The 24,283-nt window shown below is 46.9% G+C and overlaps 3 protein-coding genes across 5 annotated transcripts in view; 1 reads left to right on the top strand and 2 right to left on the bottom strand.

The window, feature by feature from the left end:
• The window catches only part of LOC120901003 (alpha-N-acetylglucosaminidase), a 37,877-nt gene extending 35,388 nt beyond the window's left edge, over window positions 1-2,489 (bottom strand). The window contains exon 1 of one of the 2 annotated variants that reach the window (XM_040308671.1): window positions 2,238-2,489. In XM_040308671.1, coding sequence (XP_040164605.1) covers window positions 2,238-2,273 — 36 coding nt within the window. In that variant the 5' untranslated portion in view covers window positions 2,274-2,489. The remainder of the gene's footprint in view (window positions 1-2,237) is intronic. The other variant, XM_040308672.1, reaches the window with a different exon arrangement.
• An 87-nt stretch (window positions 2,490-2,576) lies between these two features.
• LOC120901001 (dentin sialophosphoprotein-like) lies at window positions 2,577-11,905 on the top strand. 2 transcript variants are annotated; one of them, XM_040308669.1, is made up of 6 exons: window positions 2,577-2,716; window positions 7,954-8,136; window positions 8,211-8,581; window positions 8,647-10,426; window positions 10,499-10,632; window positions 10,696-11,905. In XM_040308669.1, exons 2-6 carry the CDS (start codon window positions 8,064-8,066, stop codon window positions 11,749-11,751), a joined length of 3,414 nt encoding a protein of 1,137 aa, XP_040164603.1. In that variant the 5' UTR covers window positions 2,577-2,716; window positions 7,954-8,063; the 3' UTR covers window positions 11,752-11,905. The 2 variants fall into 2 exon arrangements, with proteins under 2 accessions (XP_040164603.1, XP_040164604.1); XM_040308670.1 differs by lacking the exon at window positions 2,577-2,716 and adding an exon at window positions 3,341-3,460.
• An 87-nt stretch (window positions 11,906-11,992) lies between these two features.
• Window positions 11,993-21,878, bottom strand: LOC120901000. Its single transcript, XM_040308668.1, has 4 exons — window positions 21,471-21,878; window positions 18,685-19,153; window positions 16,068-18,586; window positions 11,993-14,194 (listed from the first exon to the last, which is right to left on the bottom strand). The coding sequence occupies exons 1-4, from the start codon at window positions 21,496-21,498 to the stop codon at window positions 12,360-12,362; spliced, it is 4,851 nt and encodes a 1,616-aa protein (XP_040164602.1). The 5' UTR covers window positions 21,499-21,878; the 3' UTR covers window positions 11,993-12,359.
• Window positions 21,879-24,283: the final 2,405 nt, after the last annotated feature.

The following is a 24,283-nucleotide window of genomic DNA, read 5'->3' as shown; positions in this document are numbered from 1 at the left end:
AAATCTTTACTGGCTCAAAATGATATTTGACAGTCCCAAACATCTCCAACATAAATAGCAAAATCTTGATCCAATTATGTTTGACAGGTTTCGAAGTAGTATTTAAGCTTTTTGGGACCTTTAGTCGACCCCAGATTGTAGTTATATGTGATCCCGTTGGCGTTGGCCCAAATCTGCGATCATCAAGAAATCGCCCACTGCTTACAATTCTGAGATGTCGCATCCCCATTTAACGAATCCATCTGTCCGTTCGATTTCAATTTCTCCCCATAAGACTGTAGGACTTCGGACCTATGCGCCGTCAAGTGTGCAACATTTTGGACCTGCCGGCCTTTACAGAATTTCGAGAATAAGTACCTTGTAGCCGAATAGTCAAGTCCTATCGCGTCAAGCGGACGGTTCATTCTAGGCTTGAACCCATGATGGGTATGCTGTTGAGTCGTTCGAGTTGATGACTGTACCACGAGACCACTTCAGTGTTTACTCCAATTTTTAGTTTAAATTCGGAAAGCCTATTTGTTAATCCGTCTCTAGATAATAGAACGACCTATAAGTTAGAAAACGCTTTTAATCAAACTCTGATGCTTTTTTATGTAAACTTGGCAACTTACTGAAGCTTCAAAATATGTTCCATCATTTTCAACTACTATTTAGGAGCCTGTATTGAATAAAATAACACGACTGGCAAGTCAGATCATGACTTTCATCGATCAGCGCAGATAGTAATCCCAAGAATGTAAAATGGGTAAACTATTCAAGTGAATAAGCGACATTCGTAGTCTCTAAAAGCTTCAGTTCATATGGAAGCGGCATTCTCCAACTTTTAGATCATTTCTATTGCTTTAATTCGACGGGAAATAACTATCTACGATACTCCAAGTGATTTGAAATGTTCGTGTTGTGCCTGTGCAGTAGCATCGCATATAATTTTCCTTACTAATAACTTCCAGGTGCTCTGGAACGATCACAGTCTGCACTTTGAAACGTTGATAGCAGTGATGGGTAAAGATGACAAAAATCCAGAGTAGACTCCAATCCGACTCCGAGAATTTTGGATCCGACTCCGTCCTCCGAGGGTATGACGGTCTGTTCAGTATTATCCGAAGCCGTTTGGAATCGTCCGGAGACATCATGAGTTGGTCGGAGTCGTCCATAGTCATCAAGAGTCGTCCTGAGTCGGAGTCATGCGGAGTCGTCCAAAGTCATCCCGAGTCGTCTGTAGAAGGAGTCGTCCATGGTCGAAGTCGTCCGAAGCCATCTGGAGTCGTCCGGAGTCTTCCAAAGACTTCCAGAGCTCCCAGAGTCATCGTCCGGAGTCGGTCAGAGTCATCCAGAGTAAGCTGGAGTCATCCAAAGCCTGCCAGAGTCGTCCAGAGTCATCCGGAGTCGTCGGGAGTCATCCGGAGTCGTCCGGAGTCCGCCGGAGTCATCCAGAGTAAGCTGAAGTAGGAGGAACTAGTGGTTTGGATTTTGTTTGGATTTTGGAGTCAGAATCGGACTATCAATAGCTGAAGTAGGATCGGAGTCGTAGGTGCGCCCCAGAGAGCACACCACTAGTTCATAGTCTTCTAAATCAATATTACCACATTTAAAACCTGCAAACCTCTTCCAACACATTGTTCTAGCTAGAGCACACACACCAATAACTATCGCTTAAATACAAAGGATTTTGATTGTCTTTTTTCATATTTTCCATAATGAGACTTGCAAAAACATACTTTTCGTTGATATATCATAAAAGATATCATGTTTGAAAGTTAGTGAAACAGTTTCTAGTTTCCAACCGCTCGGCTTGTTCTAATTGAGCCATTCAATTACTCATGTAAACAATCTATGCCATTGTTTGATGACCGCAAAGCTCAATCCAGTCTTTAATATGCCGCTTAAAATAAGCCATTATTATCCATGCACTCTCTCTCTCTCCCGCTAAATGTAGCAATCAACCTATCTCAACAATGTTATGACACTTCCTCCTGTTCCAACGGCAGCAGCTCCTGATTGGCCAGCGGCTGATTGATGGCACGTGCCGCTGACTCGTTAACGCTGACAGGTTTGCCAGTCCTCCCCCAGACAATGAGACGGCGGTCAGGGCGAAATTAGAGCGCAACAGTTTTTTTACACGGCCGCGTTAGATAACTGGTTTTGGGTGGGTTTGAAACCCATTATGTCCATACGCAAAGTTGAGTCCAATATGTGATCATCAGAAAAAATCAACTATAATTAATTGATAAACTCACCTTGGAAAGAAGAATGTTTTGTTCTGCATAAATCATATCACTTCACAAAACAATTTCACATGTTTTCAACACTCGAAGAAGCGCCAACGCACCCCGACTAGTAAAACCCAAACAAAAACAACCTTGCTTTGGTGCTGTTGATGTTGCTGTCGCTGAGCGACCAGGCGTCTCCATGTAGTGCACTCAACCACCGCATCCAAACAAGGACACTCATTCTCTCCGACTGCGAGCGCATGCTCCTGCCGCTTACCGGTCCGGCCTTCGGTGGGTGTTCGTGCGCTGCTCAAAGCGCCGTTGTTTCGGCCTGTACGTCCCGCCGTCCGAGAATAGTTCGCTTGCCGAGCGCCTGTTGCTAATCTGCGCCGTGTCAGTCCGCTCGGAACCTTGTCCGCGGTCTAAGGCGGTTTGGCGTAGCGCGCTTCGAAGTAGTGCCGTTTCTGTGACAGAGCGCCTGTCTTTGTACGATTGCGTGTGTGTGGGTGTGTATACTATTTTTGTGTGCAAATTTTTTGTCACCAATTTGTGGAATTTGTTTGGAGAGGAATTTGTGTCTCTGCTGTTCGGTGCAGAAAATTCCAACTTCACACAACTGTCAGTGGAAAATGCTGTGAAAATAGAAAACGGAAAGAAAAGTATGCTGTGATGAACCTGCTTTCCTTTCAAACTGTGTGTGTGTTGCTGTGATGCTGTGAAAAAATTTCGTGCCAGACAGAACAGCGGAACGAGCTTGCTGGGTGGGTTATTTTTACTTGCCCACCGGCTCTCTCTCTCTCTCTCTCGGTGTCTCTCCGTTTCAGTTTGCGCGGTCCGCTTCAGTTGCGGAGCGGAAATTCGCGTGAATGAAATATAAATGTGTTACAATGGTGACACCTGTCAACGTCAGCGGGTCGGAAAGGGCTGGTGAAATGGAGAAAGGCCTGGTGAAATGAATTGTGCGCTTGCTTGTATGTGCAATCCGGTCTGTTGGTGCGTGAGCGTGAGCCGCTAAGCCAGCGAACAGCACACAAACTGCCCTTGGAGCGATCGTTACAGCGCCAACTGCATCAATTGCATAAAGTGCAGTTGTTGCCAGTTCGTTCCAGCCGTTTAAGTAGGATGCTGTCTCCCTGCGAGCTCGTGATTTCCCTTTTTTTCAGTCGATCCATTGCGCGCGCGTGTGTGTGTGTGTATTTCCCTGTCTCCCAAGTGTGACACACAAGAGTGGTGAAAAATTACCCGACGAGGTATTTACGTAAACCGAACTGCAACGGCGGGGGGGGGGGGGGGCGGTTGTTTTCGGTACAGCAAACCGGGTCGGGGTTCGCGCGGAACCGCTTCCGATGCGCTACGACGCGCTCCCAACCACACACGCGATTCTGTGTGCCCCAATGCGGGTGCGATCGAATGCTTCGTGACACATACCAGAGTGCCGGGCTAAATCGGTGGCCGTTGCCGGTGTGATAAAATTAAAAATCGAAATCTCAACCTCCGCTTCAGCAGACCGGCTGCTTGTGAGCAAGTGGACGACAACGGCAAACTCGTGGTGACAGTGGTTCGCGCGCACACAAACGTTCTCACACACACACAGAGGCGAACCGATACGAAAGCAATTAAAACCGGGCGAAACCGGCAGGTACGAGTGTACGAGACGTTGGAGCAATGGATTCAAACCGTAAATTCAAACGGAACGGGCGGCAACACGTGTTTGGAGTGCGCGGAGGGCATCCGCCAAAAACGGTGGTCGATTTTGCGGTGGTGGTTGCTTTCAGTTTTGGTGACAGTTTTGAACATTGCGGTGACATGAGCTTCCAGCATCTAAATTGGTGTTGGGATATTTATAGGATCGATTCTGTCATAGTAAATTTCAACCAGTGTCGGGAATGGTTTCGGATAGCTTCCGCAAAACCTGATCCCCAAGTGCTTCTCTACTGCAACCAGTGTATCAGTGCAATCCGTGGTGTGATTCTAATAATCTTCTTGTGTCCTTTAGATGACGTCTAGGAATTGGGTTATCCAACATCATTTTGAATGGGGGAATTGTAGGGAAATACGATGTAGGGATGTACCCTCTCTCTTCTGCTCTATATGAGGTCCAACGAGTACTGTGATTTGGAACAGGCTCGAAACGTTAGAAGCGTAATAACTCCTCAGGGCAAAGCTTCAAGGCCTGTTATTCAGGTCTTTATGGTTTACGTCTCTCGATATAGTCACCTTAGTTTGGATCTATTAGTTCAGATTGCCCAGATGCTGAGCAGTTGATCTGTTCCAAACTATTCGTTTCCTGATCCTATTTCTCACCATGCCCAAATATGATTCACTTTTACATCTCTTTCGCTCACATTCCCAATTTCCGTATGCAGTCCATTCGGGGCTTAGGACCATGGCTTAGGACATGTACAATTCTTGACCCGCTTCCATTTTCCATTCTTATATTGGGACTTCCTTCAATCTCAATGCACAATCTTCACAATATCGTGTCAATAAACATTATTCTACTTCTATTTGACGTGACTATAAATGTGGAAATGCCAGCCTATACAGGCTTTCCAGACTTATTTAGTACTTAGCCGGACAGTCAATCCCTGCCACTGCCACATTAAGTCACTAATACACTAATTCACAGTTTATATGTTCTTTAGCAGTTTGATAATCACTGCTTTCCTTCACACATGACAAAACCATAGTTGTCGTTTTTCGTCCAACGCATACATGGATGAATCACTACGTCGTGGCTGAGTGTGCAAGAATACTTACAGGGCCAAAGATACCAAAATTATCCAAGTAGTCCGCATCTAACAACAACTCACTAACCAACATCCTCTCACTATAGAGTCAAAAAGATACGCTCTATAGTGCGACGATTGAAAATGAAGACCTTTTTGTTAAATTTTCTATAGGATCTTGCATTTTGCGTCGTTAGCGCAAGCTAAGGGCTTAAGGGAATGTTTTCTTGCTGTGGTAATAAATAGGTCACGGAAAGCCGAGCCCATTAGTAATGCAGACAGACCTTGACCGACAACGGTTGTTGTGCCAAAGAAGAAGAAGAAGTTCCTGTCTGATGGTTTAACGCGAAACAGTTTGACCGCTCTTTTGCTTCCAGCTTCACAATCCTTGGGTTCAAATCTTCGCTCCGAAGATTGAAGAAAAAGATGAAAAGATGACTACTTTTTCACATATTTGGTGAGAATGTGCCACTGGTGAAGTTGTACATAAGAAAGTTTAAGCTGTGCAAGAGTTGCATAGTTAGAGCCTTCGTCATATTTAGATCTAAGGCATCATTGATAAAAGTAGGTTATGGAATCATCAACTGGTCGACAGCATTCTCTATGTCAGTAAATTTACTTCACCAATAAATTGAGGCGATAAATTGACTTCTCCAACATGAATGCTTCTGACCGACGTATAGAACAAACCATGTTCGTTAGTGACATTAGTAGTTGAGATCTTTAGCTGCCTCTCTTATTAGCGAGATACTTCCCATCCTTGTAAGGCATCACTGATTTCTAGAATGTCCACATTTTATCCAATCCTGCCACTATCGAGCACCTTCTTGCCTACGGTATCGTATGTTTGCCGTATTTAATTGATTCGAGACACATAGGTTGGTTCAGCCGTTTCTTCAGAGTATCTACTATTGCATATCTTCCATTTCGATAAGTTCAAACTGTTGCAAAGCCTGGCGCTTTCTTTTTCCGTTTTATTTGGTGGCACAAACGAACTCATTTGCTCGTCCTACCGTAATCGTGATCTAAGCTATCGGCCAATCTGGGACTTGATTGGTGTACCCCAATCGCAGAATAGTCCTATGTATAAAGCTCACCTCTGCACTCCTGGCGCGCATGTTGTTAACCCACACGGCCTGGTGACTTAAAGCAATTAATATTATTGCTTGTGCATATTGTTCTTTTACCTTCCTTTGACACACTTCCTTTTTTTTGCCTTCCAACGTTTATTTCTATCACAACGACACCCACCACAGCAGAAGCAGAGACAAAAAAAAAAGATCACTTCTCACTTGCTTGCCGGCTTGTTTTGACGTTAATCACACTGTCACACGACATCATCATACAGGCTACTGCGATCGACGACGACACAACTAAGCTACACAAAACCATGCAGCACACAGTTGACCGAGATGCCAAACTGTGTAATTTTTGGTGCTGTGTTGTGGTGCATCGCTTGCTTTTGTGCGATTGGTTGGTGCGTGGCAAGAATCGAAACAGAATCCTAATAAAATCCGCACTACATCCAGAAGAAAATTAGCTCACTGGACTAATAATGTTTGTAGTCTTCGCGTCATGAACGCAAATGCAAAAAGCCAACGAATTGTCTGCGATGCAAAAAGAAAAAAGAAAAAGACGAAACGAAGGATAAGTAAATATTTTATGTCAGCAGATGCGCTTTCACACCGACTCTTTGATGGCTTTCCTTCTCGGAACCGCGTCTCGGATGTCGGGGCTTGTAGTGAGGTACACGGTACGGGGTACATCCGACAGACGCGGGCGGCTCGTTATACTCAGTGTTGGCTTGGGTTCGCTTAGGATGATGATTGCTAAATTGTAGAAAATTGATAAATTTAGAAGCGACGACCTGTGCCCGTACACACACACAGAGTGCGCACGGGCGCTCTCAACGCTCAATGGTTGGTATTCCGTTTTTTCTTCTTATTCTTCTTCTTCGTCTTCTTCGGGTTCTGTGTCTATATGACACCCTCTGCCGCTCATGCCAGTGCTGATTATGAAATTTATTTGCTTATCCCGCTGCCAGGGAAAAGAACACCAGGTACACAGAGAAAAAGGGGGTTGACTTTGGTTACACCCACCGGACTGCGAGCGCGTGTGTTTTGCATTTTTGACAAGGCAAATTGCAATTGCAGGTCTTAGTCTGGAGAGTACCGTTGACGGTCGCAGTGGACGGACATTGAGAAGAACACGTTTGGCGGATGATGGAAATTTACGACACTCGAAGATTGGCCCAGGAGAAATGGGTGAAGGTGTACTGACACAGCTGATTTCAAGGCGATTCAAGACTGCCAGTTCAAGACCCAGCTAGTGGTCATTGAAAGAGGTGAAGTGGAACGTTTGCTCCATGCAGAAAAATGAATTGGCTCATTTCACCAGATTAATTGCCACCGTGGTAGTAGTAGAGCACACATTTCTTGGACACTGTTGAAGTGTGGAGTGGGTTTAATTTTTTGCAAAGATTTGAGTCTGTACAGCTGTGATTAGGTTGTTTTTTGTTTTGTTTGAATCTTCAATGTCTGTAGGATGTCTCTTCATGTCCAATCATCCCAAGATGACATTTTATTCTGAGCTCAAACAAATTAATAGAACTGAACGCCAACTAGATCAAGTGTGCTCCAATTCACGCAAACCTAAACTGCGCATCTTATACGCAATGAAGCGTCCGCCAGAGCAAACGAAGAGACGCTAAATCAATTGCTACCGAAATAAATCTTGCTAAATTTACACAAAAAGGCAACAGTAGGCGAAACAGTGGAGAAGTATAATCCTCCTGAACCTAGCCTTGATCGTTCAGAAGTCAGATTACAAACCACATAGTACAGTGAGAGGACCGAATTGGACCTCGAACGTTCCCAAGTTGTCACATCAAAGCGATACGGCGATCTTCCGTACGGCATCTCCCACATCGCTTGACGCTTGTTTAATTTCACGACATTTGTTACCTCTTCTTTTGCTGTTGATCGTTACCGAAACCATCCAACTCGCAAATCTAGGTCAGGAGGCTTCACCAGACGGTCAAGCATAGATAAAGTGTTTTAGATTTTGGCGTTGCTACACTGCTGAGGGTCGGCAACAGCCCGATCAAAACTTGCCACAGGAAGAAATGGAGGAAAAGTCACTGTTCGAGAGCAAGCACAGCCTCTCGCTAAAATGTGTCCTCTTCCTATTCTACGGAGGTAAGTGCTGCTGGTTTGACTACTTCCCGAAAACTATCTCCATATGACGCACTGTTTTGGTATCCTCCATTTAGGCTTGGGATGTATCTATCCCTTCCTCCAGTCGAACATGGCACAGAAGGGCTTCGCTTACAATGAGATCTACTCGATCTCGATCATTATTCCGCTGGCGGCACTGCTCGGCCCGTTCGTGTTCGCCCTGCTCGTCGACAAGTGGGCGATCGGCAATGCGTTCGCGTACGGCAAGCGGTTGCGCATCCTGACCGCCATTACGCTGATTGCGTCGATGGTGCTGTACGTGCTGCTAATGTTCGCCGTGAGCAGGACGCCACCGCCCGACATCTGTGCCCCGCAGGCCAGCTTCCTGTGCAATCGCAAGGGTGCGTTCATCGTGCAGGAAAAGTGTTCGGACAATGGCATCTGCCACGATTGGGCTGCGGAAAAGGTAGGTTATATTGAAGATCGGATGATCAAGAGAATCATTGTTAAAGCTACATCGTCTTCTTGCAGACCGGTTTGCTGAACTTGGAGAACTGTACGTACACCTGCCAGAAGGATAATCAGTTCGAAAGCACGTGCTATGCGCGCCATGCAAAATCGGCCCAGATGGCGGCATGGCTGAAGGAACAGGAAGATTCGCAGGACGATGACGAAGGTGCGGTGCTAGATCTGGGCAGCGGTCAGGGTACGATCGAGCGCGATTCGGACGGGGATGGTATTCCGGACAATCTGGATACGGACGACGATAATGATGGTATTCCGGATTCGCGTGATCCAGACTCGAGCAACGATCTGGACGGAGACGGTATCCCGAATGAGCTGGATCCGGATGACGATAATGACGGCATTCCGGACGATAAGGATGATGATGATGATAACGATGGCATCCCGGACGATCAGGACGTGGACGATGATAATGATGGCATTCCGGACACGCTCGAGGGTAAGGCCAAGTCGAACGATCTGGACGGGGATGGTATACCGAACGATCAGGACGATGACGATGATAATGATGGCATTCCGGATGCGGAAGATACGGACGATGACAATGATGGCATCCCGGATGATAAGGATCTGGACGATGACAACGATGGTGTGCCGGATGCGCTCGAGGGTGTGGCCAAAACCAACGATCTGGACGGTGACGGTATACCGGACGATCAGGACGATGACGATGACAATGACGGTATTCCGGATGCGGAGGATGATGACGATGACAACGATGGCATACCCGATGCGGAGGATGTGGACGATGATAATGACGGCATTCCGGATGCGCTCGAGAGTACGCCGCGTTCGAATGATCTGGACGGTGACGGCATACCGAACGAGCAGGACGATGACGATGACAATGACGGCATTCCGGATGCGGAAGACCCGGATGATGATAATGATGGCATAGCGGACGAGCAGGACGTGGATGATGATAATGATGGTATTCCGGATGCGCTCGAGGGAAGGGCCAAGTTTAACGATCTGGATGGGGATGGCATTCCGAATGATTTGGATACGGATGATGATAACGATGGAATCCCGGATGCGGAGGATAAGGATGACGATAATGATGGTATTCCGGACGATAAGGATGTGGACGATGATAATGATGGGGTACCGGATGCGCAGGATCGATCCAACGCGAACGATCTGGACGGGGACGGTGTGCCCGATGCGGAGGATGATGATGATGACAATGATGGCATTCCGGATGCGGAAGATGCGGACGATGACAATGATGGCATTCCGGATGCGGAAGATCCGGACGATGATAATGATGGCATCCCGGATGAGCTGGAGGGTCGCCCGGTGACGCACGATCTGGACGGTGACGGTATCCCGGATGATGAGGATACGGACGATGATAATGACGGTATTCCGGATACGGAGGATGACGATGATGATAACGATGGCATCCCGGACTCGGAAGATGTGGATGATGACAATGATGGCATTCTGGATGTGCACGATCAGAACCAGCGCAACAAGAACGATCTGGACGGGGATGGTATCCCGAACGATGAGGATCCGGATGATGATAATGACGGGATTCCGGACGAGCAGGACAGCGATGACGATAACGATGGTATCCCGGATGCGGAGGATGATGATGATGATAATGACGGAGTGCCGGACAGCCAGGAGACGGTGATCGTGCCGACGGCGATCGTGTGTGCGGATGCGGATGAGGAGGACGAGATCTGCCACACGTACAGCGAGGGCATCATCCAGGTGAAGGCCACGTTTGATGCGCACAACGAGAAGGACGAGGGAGATGAGTGCAGTTATCCGTTGGGTAGGTATCATTGGATTTGTTCTGAGAGGATGAGGATCTTTCAACTGGTGATCTGTTTTTCCTCTATTTCAGATGGTTTCAGATGTCCGTTGGATAAGGCCTGGGTTAAGGCACAGCCGGCAGGATGCAAGCCTGTGGTTCAGTGTGACATTGCCGATCCGTACGAGGAGAGCGAGAGTCTTCTGTACGGTACGACTTGCGATGGTGTAAGTATCTGTGAAGACTCTCTGAAGTTTTGAATCAGTTTCTCATGAGTCTCTATTCTTCAGGACGAAGACAACGACGGTGATGATGATGAGGGTGACTCCACCTTCTACTACTACCTGTCGATCCGTTCGCTGCTCGACTTCTTCCTGCTCAGCGCCCTCACACTGCTCAACACGATCATCGTGATCGTGACGCGCGATCGCACCACCTCGGGCGTCGCCGACTTTGGCCGGCAGCTCGTCTGGGGTGCCGTCGGTTGGATCATCTTCTTCAACGATGACTACGAGCAGCCGTACATGCTGTTCGTGCTGCTGTACACCACTGCCGCCGTCATCCTGCTCAGCCCACTCAAGATGGACCTGTCGCCGCCGGAAGAGTGGTGGCAGCTGCGCACCGTGCCGCAGAAGTTCCTGTCCGTGCCGGCGTGCCGCAAGTACTTCCAGCGCTGCTGGCTTCCGTTTTTGGTTGCGATCGGTCTCGGCTCGATGTGGAGCGTGATCGACTCGATCGACGAGTCGCACATGACCAACCTGCCCACCGACGGCGAGGACGGGGACGACTCGAAGCAACAGTCGACCGTGTTCCAGACGCTCGTACGCACGCTGCTCCTGGCCGGCGATCTGCTGGCCATCCCGGTGCTGATCTACTCCCGGCGCATCATCGAGGTGTTCGGCACGTGCAAGATACTGGTCGGCGCGTTCCTATCGCTCGTGCTGCGCTTCATCCTGCTCGCCATCCTGGACTACGCGCTGTGGGATGTGGTCGAGGACTGGCTGCTGCCGACGACGCTCGGACTGACCTGGGTCACGCTCGTGCTGCACTTCCGCGAACTGCTGCCGCGCAAGGTGTCGGCCCTTGCGCAAGCCCTGCCGGTGGTGGCACACTTTGGGTTCGGGCGCTTCTTCGGCGCCCTGATCGGCATCGAGCAGCACTACCATCGGCTGGAGAACGATTACGAGATCATTGCGGGCGTCCTGTTCGGGCTGACCATCATCAGCGTGGTGCTGTACCGCTACCGGGAGATTGTGCTGAACTATCTCGGCCAGTACATACCGGCACTGAAGCCGGGCGAGTCGAATGGGGCCGCCACGAAGGCAAAGGGAGAAACGAACGTTTAAACAGCTCAGCGAGGGGCGTATGTGGGCGACGATTACATATTAGGCCAGAGGGAGGAACAGCCAGGAAGAAAATTTGTTAAGTGTTTTGCTTTAGTTGCCAAAATTGTTACCGTTAATAAATAGTTTAACGAGGTTTTAGCGCCTCAGCCGTTTCTTTCACACCTTCTTTGCTGCGCTGTGGTCATCACCGTCACTCTTGCGAGTTCTTTCTTTCTTCCAACCACTCAGCGAACGCTTCATAAACGAGTTCGAGTTTCAGCTTTATTTTTTTCCCAGTTATTACATGCAGTTCAGCTCTTCTGCGCGGTTTACTTCAGAATCGGTAATCCTACACATCTTACATAACTAAGCTCAGCTTAGAGACGTACACATCGATCGCAGAGGGGGGTTAGTAGGTACTAGATGCTACCTAGCGTTAAAATTCAAGACAATGTTGTCAAATGCGATATACTTAGGGATTATTATTGTACAAGTTTAGCTCTAAACGAATTTATCGGAGCACGAAGGCGTCACAGATTCTTAAATCTTGCTACTCAAAGTTCAGAGAAATGGAAAGGGAGAGAGAGAGAGATAATGGTACATTGTTACATTACAGCAAACCTTAATATTTATGGCTCTGAGTTCAAATTACTGGAATCAACTTCCATCGAGGATGGGGCCTGTTCGGCCAATTCGGGAGGCGTGGTGAACAGTTCATCCGCTTCGCTTTCTTCCCTTTCGTTGGAAGAATTATCCGCGGCGGCTTCAACCTTCTTCGACACAATACTGTTCACTACCGGTGTAGCGGTTGACGACTCAGACGAGAGCTCAGCAGTGGACTGTGATGGTGGTGGTAATTGTCCTTCCTTTTCGCTGCCACTATCCGTAGCTGTTGGTTTGTTGTCGTTTGTTATGCTGCTGCTGTCAGCTGATATTAAAGAGGAATCTACCACCTCCTCCTCCGCAAGTTGCAGCTGCTCAGTGTTTGGGAGATCTTTAGCTTCCTGCTCCATTCCCTCCGACGCATCCATCTCAGTCGATTCTTGTCCATGCGAACTAGACGGCCGTTCTTGTTCCTCAGTAACGTCCATCACTTCGGCATCGTTGCATGAAAGCTGCCCGTCTTCCGTGTCCATTGGTTCAGAATTACTATTTACAGGTTCGGAAGAGGTTTTCGCTGATACGACATCATCCTCACCGGAGACTATTTTCTCGGCAGGTTCACACCCTACGACTTCAGCTGAATCGTCCGGTGTCTCCTTCTCTTGACTTTGGAGCTCACTAGACCCGTCAGACGTTGTGTCTACGTTTTCCCCAACAACTTCCTCAATCTCTTCGGCAACTTCCTGAACCTTAGGGTTGTCTGTGCTTTCTTCCTTGTTATCACTTACTTCTACTCCTGCTGTTTCGGGTTCGGCAGGGTCTGTCATCAACGATTCGTCGATTGACTCATTTGTGCAAATCTCTGAAATCTCTTCTTGAACAGTGGGCTCGCTATCCTTGTTCGATGCATCCACGTCTTCCTCGGTGGCACTCTTGTTGTCGGAACTCTCGGTACTGCTCGCATCCAGATCGATGATAGCGCTAGGCTCAGCAGTAGCTTCCGATTTTTCCTGTTGTTTCGTGGTCACCGATTCGTTTTTGGTAGCTGTATCATCTTCCTTCGTAGACGCATCGTCACTCTTCTTAGATGCATCTGCGTCTTCCTCCGTGGCGCTTTTGTTACCATCACTTTCGGTACTGCTAGCGTCCAGATCGATTACAGCGCTTGGCTCAACTGCTTGTTTTTCCTGTTGCTTCGAAATCTCTGCTTCATTTGTGCTTCCTACAGTTTCACCCTTCTTTGTCTCCGATGGCAAACTGGGCTTATTTTTGTCGCTTTCGCCCGTCTTCGGTTCGGAATTCTTTACGGATGAAGACTCCCCAGCATTGCCATCTTTATGTGTTGCAGCCGAATCTGGAGCGTCGCACTCTGCACCGAACTGTATGTCGGAGCTGTCGCTGTGGTAACTATCATCGGCTGCATCCATCAGGTCCAAAACTTCACTGCTGCTTTCCTTGGACGACTGTTCCATATCATCCGGCAGCGATGCCTTATCTGTACACGTCGTTGCATCATCGGCTTTTTGGTCGGATGCGTCCAGCTCAGCGTCAGCAGATTTATCATCCGACAGTGTTTCAACTGTATCATCAGCAGATACGGTTGTTGCGTTTTCTGCCGCTTCCTTGCCTGCCTCAGACTTTTCAGTGGAACTGCCGTTTTGGCCTGCGTCATCGGAATCTGTTATCTCGATGGATTCGTCCTTTTGCTCCGACTGGGCGTCTTTCTCGGTCGCTGCGTTGCTACTGGCATGGATGTCTAGCAGTTCCGACACTTCCTTGTCGGAGATTTCGATCATTTCCACCTCATCTTTGTCCGCTGCGCCTAAATCGATGTCTTCATTTCCAGGTGATGCAACTTCCGCTGCAAGAGAAGCACAAATGCACACAAACGTATTGGATTAGATTAGAGGAATGATGATAAAGTGATCTTTAGATGAGATGGATATGGATTGCAAACAGGATTTATGCATCCTTCATTTATAAAGGGACATCCATTAACTACGTAACGCTGATGCTAGTAGCTTCATTGCAACCATGCTGAGGGGTTTTATTGTTTTTTTCATTCCTAAATCTGAGAACAACTATTTCACAAACATTTTAATACTTCGGGCATAATTGATATTACACATTAATCCCGGACATTCTTCACATTTTAATAGCTATTTTCCATCATACCCAGAGTAACACCGTTTTTTAATTTTACATCATCAATGCAATACTAATGTCAATTCATCAAGGAATGTAAATTGTGTGGGTCCTGATTACAGTTTAAATAAATAAATGTTCTAAACGATCACCGGCAGTGACATTCTTGTTAGATTTTCTTGAAACCGTCTCCATTCCTCAATTCCTCCATTTGATTCAAGATACCGTAACAATTTCAACCTTTTTTTGACGTTTCGGATCATATTCTTTAAATTTGCTATTAGTTGTTTTAGTTGCTCGATGAAACCAAATTCAAAAGAAAGGTGATCAACTCGATTTATATTGATTGTAACAAATTGAAGTTGCGCAATAATCTATGAATTAAATGTTCGTAATTTGAATCAATGCAGTAGTAAATTCAGTGTAGTGATGCGCTCTTTGGAGCCCACCCACGACTCCGATCCGACTTCGGCTTTTGTTAGTCCGATTTAGACTCCGACAAAATCCAAACCACTGTTAAGCAATACTGCAACTAGTTCCGCCCGGAGTCAGAGTCGCCCGAAGTCGTCCAAAGTCACCCGGAGTCGGAGCCGTCCGGAGTCAATCGGAGTCGTTGGAGTCGTTCTGAGTCGATTGGAGTCGTTGGAGTCATCCGGAGTCATTGAAGTCGTCCGGAGTCGTCCGGAGTCGACCGAAGTCGGAGTCATTCAGAATCGCCTAAAGTCTAGAGTCATTGGAGTCGTTCGGAATCGGTTGGAACAGAGAAACAAAGGCCTGTATACGAAGTGAAATGCCTGATCACAAGCACATTGCACCGGCCGGCTCCTGTTAACTCCGACCGATTCCGATTCCGACTCCGATCGACTCTAGACGACTGCAAATGACTCCGAACGACTCCGAATGACTCCGACTCCCAACAACTCCGAACGACTCCGAACGACTGCGGAGAATTCTAAACGGTTCCAAACGACTCCGGAGTTATCGTGCGCGGACCTACCTTCCGGAGTCAATCCCAAATTTAAAGGAGTCGAATTCGAGTCCGGATTTTTGGCATTTGGAGTTTATAAATTATAAAAAACAGGGTTTTTTCTATCCATCGTATGACACTAGCATTTGTGTAAACAAAATGGTATGAAAGTGACAGTGCAACATGATCACCAAATTTGTGAACTCTTTAACAACTCACTTGCTCTGGAGCAACTCAACATTTGATGGAATTATAATTTCAAACAATTCGACATTTCGTTAATATGTCACTAAAATCGACGAAAACTCTTTTTTAAAATATTGTTAAATTCAATCAAAAGAGACATTATCGGTTAAGCCTTCACTCTGTCAGAAAGGGGTTAGAAAACGCCTTATTCTAAGTTACGTAATATATGGATATTCCCTCTCGATTAGTATGCTACCGAGTACAAACTATACTTTGTGATGCAAAAATGAGACAATTTATTAGCCATTTTCACGACACCAATACAACGACGAAATGAAGTGAAAAGTGCAACAAAATCACATGAGCTGGTGTTGTTAGATGCAAAATTAGTGCAAGCGGCGCGGAGATGAAAGGCAAGCTAATGAATGTCACTTACGCGTTTGTGTTGCTGTGAGTTTGTTGGGCAGCGCGCTAACGACCGGACCTTCCGAATCGGTCACCGAATTGTTTGCCTCCGTTTCCATCATTTCCATCGTTTCGGTGGAAGACGACAGATTCCCGGTGCCAGATGAATTCAACGCTTCGATCGTAACCTCAACGGTATTGTTACTGTCCTTGTCGCTCGTGTCGTGGCTCGCGTTCTCATTAGATCCTTCGCCGGCCGGAGTAGCAGCAGCAGCAGCCGGTGTTGTCTTTTTCGGTGCAACAACAATTTCCCCAGCAACAGCAACATTATCAGTATTGGCAGCACGCGGTCCTTCCTTGTCATTTTGCGCCGGTGTCTGTGTCTGTCCGGGTGTATCGCTTACGCCAGTCACCTTCCACGTAACCACAATCTCACCCACCGTTAGCGTGTTGGCCGGACCATCCTTCGGGGCCGCCGGTTGCGCTACCGTTTTGGGAGCTTTTTTCGCCGATGATCCACCGGCGGCGCCCTCGGTGGCCGCCTTCTCCTTGCCGGCCGTGGATGCCGCCTCATCGTCCGAGTCGACCTCGATCACCGTCGTGTTCTGCTCGATGATCTCGCAGTCGTCGTCGTCCTCGCTGTTGTCGTCCTCCGGGTTGCGGTTGTTCACCCGCTCGCCCATCATCACGAAGTCGGACTCCTTGGTGAAGCCCATCTTCTTCACGTCGTCCACGCACCGCTCGTGCAGCGTCTTGAACCGCCCGATCCCGTACGTCATCAGGTAGGACAGATGGATGAACAGCTCCTTCAGGTCGCGCAGGTTGCGTATGTTCTTGAACGAGTTCGAGTTGGTCAGCGAGTAGATCTTGCCGAGGATGTGGTGGCAGATTTCGGCCCCGGCCAGCATCTTCGCCTCGAAGTCTTTGCGCGCACTGCCGAGCGGCGTCTCCTCGTGCGGTCCGTTGACGAGCCCGCGGAGCAGCGCCAGTATTGCCGGCTGCTGGGCGTTGCCGGCCGGACTGGGAGGGGCTTGCTGTACTGGGACCGGTACGACGGCCGGTGCGGCACCACCGGCCGCGGGATAAACGATGCCGCCGGCACCGGGCGCTGCCGGTCCTACGTACATGCCCGGTTGTGGGAGCTGCTGGTGCAGCTGCTGTTGTTGCTGCTGCTGCTGCTGCTGTTGCTGCTGTTGTTGCTGCATTCGTTGCGCCATCGCGCGCTGGCCAGTGGTGCGCTGATCCATACGCTGTTGCATGCGCTGGAACTGCTGCTGGTACTGGTCGTTCTGCTGGGCCATCTGCGCCATCTGCATTTGGACACGCTGCTGGTGCTGCATTGCCTGCTGCCTTTGCACGTGCGTTGCCGGCACGCGACGCATCTCCTGGCCGTTGCGGACAACCATCGGCCCACCGGCAGCACCGGGTGGCACCGACGTTACGTTGTTGTTCAGCAAGCGATTGCCCGGAATGGGGCCCGACATGCCCGGCGCAACCTTGGGCGGCTGTACCGGCGATATTACCGTCTCGGCAGCGTTCTGTGCACTCCCGTCGGCCGTCTGCTTGCGCACCAGTATAAGCTTCCCGTTCGGCAGCCGGTAGGTGCTCTGCTGGGAGGCCGCCTGCAGATCGATCTGGTAGCCCTCGAACGTGTGGTACATCGGTGCGCTGCCGCCCGTCGACTGGCGCGGTGCCGTCGACGACACGCGCACCGTTTGCGGTCCCACCTGCTCCGGGTGGTCTAGCGGGGCCATCGAAATCCGGCTGCCCGGTACGCTCACCGCCAGATTGCGCGGTATCGAGTGGTGCAGTATCGCCTTCTGCTTTGGCACGTTCACCTTCGACATCGGGCTCGGGAGCGCACCGTTGCCGGGCATCAGCATCGGAGAGCCAGTGGCCGGATCAACGTATGGGGCCGGCTTCGGTGCGATCGGCACGAGCGGTTTGCCGCCGACGGTAACGATCGGCGGACGGGAGGGCGTTGTCTGCGGCTGGCCAACGGTGGGCCCATCGTCCGACAGCATGCTCATAATATCCGGCGTGCAGACCACCTCATTATTGCCCGCCATGCGCTTCTTTTTCGCCTGCGGGGGCCGTGCCGCCTGTCCACTGTCGCTGTTTGGGGTGGAGGATTTCCGCGGTTTCTTCGAGCCCGCTGCCTTTCCGCTCGAGGACGACGTTGTGACGGAGGAGCCGACCGAGCCGGAGGAGGATGCGATAGCAGCGTCCCCTTGGGCATTGCCGGGTAAGGCAATGCCAGGATCCACGTCCAGCTGGCCGAGGATGGAATGTGCTAGGGGAGGAATGCTCACAACCGGTTCGAGTCGAGGGCCGCCCTCCATGGAGCCTTCCCGCTTGCCGCTCACCTCACCGTACGTGCGCTTGGCGGCCGTTTTCTTCGTCGCGCTTACCGGCGATGTAATCATTGGCGCTGTCGCTGTCGCATTGACCGATTTGCGATTTTGGCCCTTGCCCGGGCAGCACGTGGTGCGGTCCTTCTTCATCAGCGCGCTAATCACGTTAGGCGATAGATCCTGATTCTTTATTTCCCTGTTGGGTGTGACAGAGGGATGTGAAAGAGAGGTTTAGTCGTGTTGTTGCAAAAAAGAAACCCCCCGAAGCTTCCCTCCAGAACCGATATCACTTACTTTTTCTGCTTCTCGATAAAGTTTTCCAGCGCCCAGTGCTGCGCCCGCAGGTGCCACATGATGCGCGGTGCGCAACCGAAGCAGTGCCAGTTTTCGTTGCGCACAATGTCCTGCACGCAGGCCCGCGACAGATTGCGCACGATGCAGCTCTTGCAGAACACGTACGGACATTTGGAGCAGCAGAACACCTCGCCGCCCTGGCCGCACCAGCGGCAGTACAGCTCGCTGCCGTCCTCGCCCTTGTCGAAGTCGCCGCTGTTGTAGAACGCGTGGCAGTTCCGGCAGTGCGTGACGCGCAGCACCGGATGCATCCGGATGACCGCCTCCGACACCGGGGCCGTCCCGATGTGCGCATTGCAGGTGGTGCAGTGTATTCTGCGCTCCGCGATCTTGCTCACGTTCGGGAAGGCGCGCATAAAGTACTGCCGCTCGTCCGGGCTGGTATCATTCTCAAACGATAGCCGGAATCCTGTGAACAATGGGTAGGGAGAGAAGAGATTTATTTAATTACAGTGACATCTTGGCAGGAATTTTATTTTGCGATCAAAGGAGGCCGTCCAGTCTACAGATGCACTTAAATAGAGACTACACTGTATTAAATCAAAGATATGATAGCATGAGACCACTTCTGAACAAAATGAACAATCAACTAAAATAATTTACTGTTGGTTGTGCTTTTTTTTGGCACGCACTGTGGTTATATAATAGACGCGTCCGGCTTCTGCTACAAAACCGGACGTGGATCGTTACTTATCTAGACCCATTCTTTGCTACAATGGACTTTGCGATTAGCTTGGTAAAAGAAACTCGAAAAAGTCTTTTTATACCCGAGATGCAAGGACACAAAAAGGAAGGAGATTTTTTTTTTACATTGACACTCTTCTTCTTTTTAAGCTTTAATGGTTTCTACACGTATGAACGCAGCAAACAGCACACTCATATTGTTGTCATGCAATTTGACATTTTTACAAAGCCCACGTAAGTTGTTCCGTACGTACGTATAGAACACGGACGTAAAGGAATCCTCTGTAATAGTTTGTCCCTTATCGCTATAGGATATTTGATTCTCTAACTCGATTACAGTTGCGTCCAGAATATTTACTCAATTGCTGTTAGAATGTTGTATTTTGTCTTTAAAATTTAGTAGAGAAAATCTATAGAGACAAACCGTGGCTATCGCAGTAGGCGTCAAAGCCCAAAAGTAGAAAGATGGTTCTAAAATACGCTTACAATACTGGAACGGACGCCAAACGATAAAGATTTTTTTTTTATAGCAGGAAAAAAGCACTTAAAATACCAAAGATTAGATTTAATTTATTTGTTTTGTTAATGTTGTAGTTCGAATAGATTTTTAAAGGTTTTAAATTATGTTTTCAAGTAATTTAAAGTACATCAGAGAACCATTTTGCATTACTGGAGACAGAATAATTTTGCATTGAATTTGCCAAAACAATGAACTTAATTCATTTTACCGAAAGGGATTTAATGCACTAAACGACTGACTGAAAACTAATCCCGTATCGAACACGAAGCTGATTGCATGACTAATGCTCATCTACACGTCACGTTTCTATGGCAACAACGAATCTGCTTTTAGAAGTGAGATATTTTCATCGAAAATTAAACTTTTTTTGCTAAACAATATTCAACTTTAACTAAGGCGTGGTCCCACGGTATATTCGTCAACTCGTACCACTCAAAAACACGTCCGTCGTTGGTTCAAACCTCACATGGACCATCCGTTCCTCCCCCCCTTAGAGAAGGATTGGCCTTCGGGTTGCGTGGTGTTTAATAAGTCTCGAAAGCCTGTATAGGCCGGCATGTCCACGGTAAGACGTTTATACTAAATAGAAGATTCAACTTGATGTCGTCTCGATGACATCAACATCTCGATAGCAAGAATGGAATCCTGTAAGATTCACGCATACAGAGAGTGACGCTCCAGATAAGAATCGTTTCATGACAGGCTTTGTAGAAGCGAATGCGTTTACCCATGAGAGTAATGCCGCTCCACGTAATATAAAAAACATAAATTCTGTGATTTAAGTAAAATTCATTTAAACAATGCTACGGGCGGAAATTAATAATTGATTGGCTTTTAAAGTGGTATGCTTTACTGTGGGATTGCAATAGGTAGCTGACTGTTCAAATTGTATGAAAGCGCCTGCATAGAAAACCGGTTTTCGAAAAATTCCCCAAAATCTCATGGCCTGAAAAAATACGCATCAATGCAAAAACGTGCCAATTTCTATGCACCAACTCAATAGTTGGCAGGGTTCAATTAATTTATATAAATTTCAATTATTGAATTCGTACTGTAGTTCGTATTATTTTATCGATAGAAACAAGAATATTTTATCTCCTTTCAGTAAAAAAAAAAAGAATTTAAAATTACTGTTACAATTTGATATGAAAAATTAAAGTGACCAATGCATGCTTATATTGTATTTAGAATTCTAAAGATGCGAAATGCAACAAAACACTCACAAGAAAGGAAAATTCAACGAAATTAACAAAGCAACCTTTGCGTTATTGGGTACAAGATATTCTACTACCCCGGTGTTGCCGTTTTTTGTCACACACTGTATTTTTTGCGGGAGCTTTGTTTTGCTTGCTATGAGCAAGGACCGAAAAAAGTTTGCCGAAAATAAGAACAAATCTATTGCTTTTCCATTGTTGCCACCGTATTTCAGCACAATTGCACCCGCTACAACCTCCCCGGTGGCACCGTGTACGAGAATCTTATCACCCACTGTACTTGCACATCGTCCGTCCCACTGACTTACCGTCCTCGTCGTAAAATTCGGCTGGCATTTTGGCGGTGTCAAAAATTTCGAACTTTTCGTGCAATTTCCTCTGGCACGGACGCGGATCCGGTACACACTCGTGGCGCCAACGACAATTAGCTTCAGGTTTAACGCGTTGCCCACTGTTTTCAAAGCTAACACACAGGTGCAAGCAACTTTTGCCAGGCGCGTTTTTTTTTCACTTACTGCACTTCCCAAGATGGTGCTCGCTCGGGGAGCGTCATGTACGGAAAGACATTTTATCGAGAAAAAACTGAGCGCTTCGATCTGCTCTGACGCTGTCACAAATACTACGCCGAATTTTATTACAAACCATTCCAGAAGGCGGAAAAGAGAAAAAAACAACCCTGCTGTGTGCTTTGTTTACGGGAGCGACAGAGATGCGTGACCGCAGAAGGCGGCTGTCAAGATGGCGTGCGGCTCTCACGTTTGACAGATGACAGTTGACTCATGACAGCTGCCACATGTCAGCCGCGATGCCATCCTGCCTGTCATCGTCACTCATCTGTTTCTGGTTTGCCTAATTTTGTAATTTGTATCTTATTTTATTTACTTTCTGTACTTTCTACAACTGATAACATATATTTAGCTAGTTGTTGATCGTTATATGCATTTGAAAGGCATTCATATGAAACGTTTACCATCATCTGTTACATAACCATAGAAACGGAATTTTCAACCGCCAGTGCCATGACACATCAACAAAAGTCTGGGTATACAGTATTTACGATCTTTTGCCCTTTATTAAGCAAAGTAAGGTTTTTATTTAAGTTTTTGGATTGTAAGTGCCATTTGAAATCAAACAATAAGAAAAAAAAACAAAAATTCTTGCTTTTGCTCTCTGAGTTCCGTTTTGTATTCATATCCCCCTATGAGTGGCAGTCACCGAGACAAAGCACACCAATACTGTGTGCAAAAACAGGTAACGATTGTGCTCCTGTTCGTGTTCACAAAAGGATAGAACGACCTTGAGGCATAGCATCTATTCAATTACCCTCACTCACGCTACTTCGCACAACAACCACATGCGTATGAAACTGGGTAGAATTTTCTATTGGGATTATCCCAGATGGGGTACACACTCGCTATTGTAAAGCAAGTTACCAAAGAATATGAAGGAAATGAGATAGAAAGTGGATACATACAGTATATAGTATATACAGTAATAGATGTTTAAAAGCACTAGATAAAAGATAAAATATTTTTATCAAATATGTTTGAACATAAAAGTAAAGTTATTCTATTGCCTGAATGTAAATAAGAAGGCAAATATCACTTATTGAATACTTATTTACTTAATGCTTCTCATATTTTCTGAGCTCCATGGATTCGTTACTATCTAGTATATTTGGGTAACCTAAATAATGCACCAAAGACAATTTCGTGTTGAAATAAGCAAATTGTTTTAATTTGTTTGTAAAATTGTAAAAGCAAGAATTTTGAAGGAAATCCAGTTTTGACGCTGGCAGCACTGCCTAACGTCATCGAACGGGAACTCATTTCGGTCACCATTTTGGATAAACAAATTGTTCTTTGGGGACTAGATGAGTTACCTCATTTGACGTTTGGGCTCAATAATTTGTTATTGTTTTGTACAAGTATCTCGATTCGTCTTTAAATTACAGTAGAACGTCGATTATCCGGGGGCGGATTAACCGTTGGGCGGCTTAACCGTGCGCATAAACGTGACAGCTATTCAAACATACGGCGAAAATTTGCAGCGATAGTCAAGTAGGCAATCAATTTTTTGTGCAGCTCTGTAGTGTCTAGTGGTATTTTCGAAATTCATTTTTGTTCATTAACAGTTGTTAAACCTATAGTTATTGATTAAAATAATATTCTACTAACGATTGATCGATTATTTCAATGTGAATTAATCATAAAACTAGTGAATTTTACAATTTTTATATGAATTTGACATTTTTTGGACGATTATCCGTGCAAATCGATTAACCGGCAACCGTTCGGTCCCGAGGTGCCCGGATAATCGACGTTCTACTGTATGTTTAAATTAAATTACTTTGTTCAGATTGTGTAAGGGATTGATTTTTCGTTTTTTTGACAGCATAAAATCAAGGAGTTGAACAGATTCATGTGTAATTTTAATTCCGATCATGTACAGTTCTTACTTACCGAACTACGATTGATTGTTTTGAGTTCAAGAAATTGCCATTTTTGTCTTTACAAGATAATTCGTTAGAAATGATGTGTTTTTTTTCTCTTGCAACGAAAATGTTCCCGTGACATGAGTTTGAAAATGTTTTGGGAACATATGTTGCCAAATCGTATGGACGAGCTGTCATATACCCCGGGCCTAAAGCGTCCCATTCCTGAGTTGTGACTGCATAACAGAATAAGACATAATGATGTCTTCTTCTTCTTCTTCTTCTTCTTATTCTTCTTCTTCTTCTTCTTCTTCTTTTTATTATTCTTCTTCTTCTTCTTCTTATTCTTCTTATTCTTCTTCATCTTCTTATTCTCATTTGGCACAACAATCGTTGTATGTCAAAGCCTGGATGTATCATTGATGAGCTTGCCCAAATAGCCAGAATTGCTTAAGCAGCTCATTTTGGCACGCTAAAGATCGCTGCTCTAATTCGCCTTTTGCAGTAGATAAACAGCATCAAAGTTCTATGTGGGTCTTTCAAACAGCGCCAAAGCAGCTTCCTTATGCCACGATGCCAGGGATTATTTTTCTTTGTGTTTTATTTTCAAGCAAGCGTCATCGATGAAATAAACAACAAAATTTGTTTGGTTTAAACACGTATGTATATTTTTAAATCTTTTGTATT

This window comes from Anopheles arabiensis, chromosome 3 (genome assembly GCF_016920715.1).
Source record: "Anopheles arabiensis isolate DONGOLA chromosome 3, AaraD3, whole genome shotgun sequence".
Classification (NCBI taxonomy): domain Eukaryota; kingdom Metazoa; phylum Arthropoda; class Insecta; order Diptera; family Culicidae; genus Anopheles; species Anopheles arabiensis.
The sequence above is the reverse complement of the archived record's forward strand: the minus strand, read 5'-3'. Positions and strand labels throughout refer to the sequence as shown.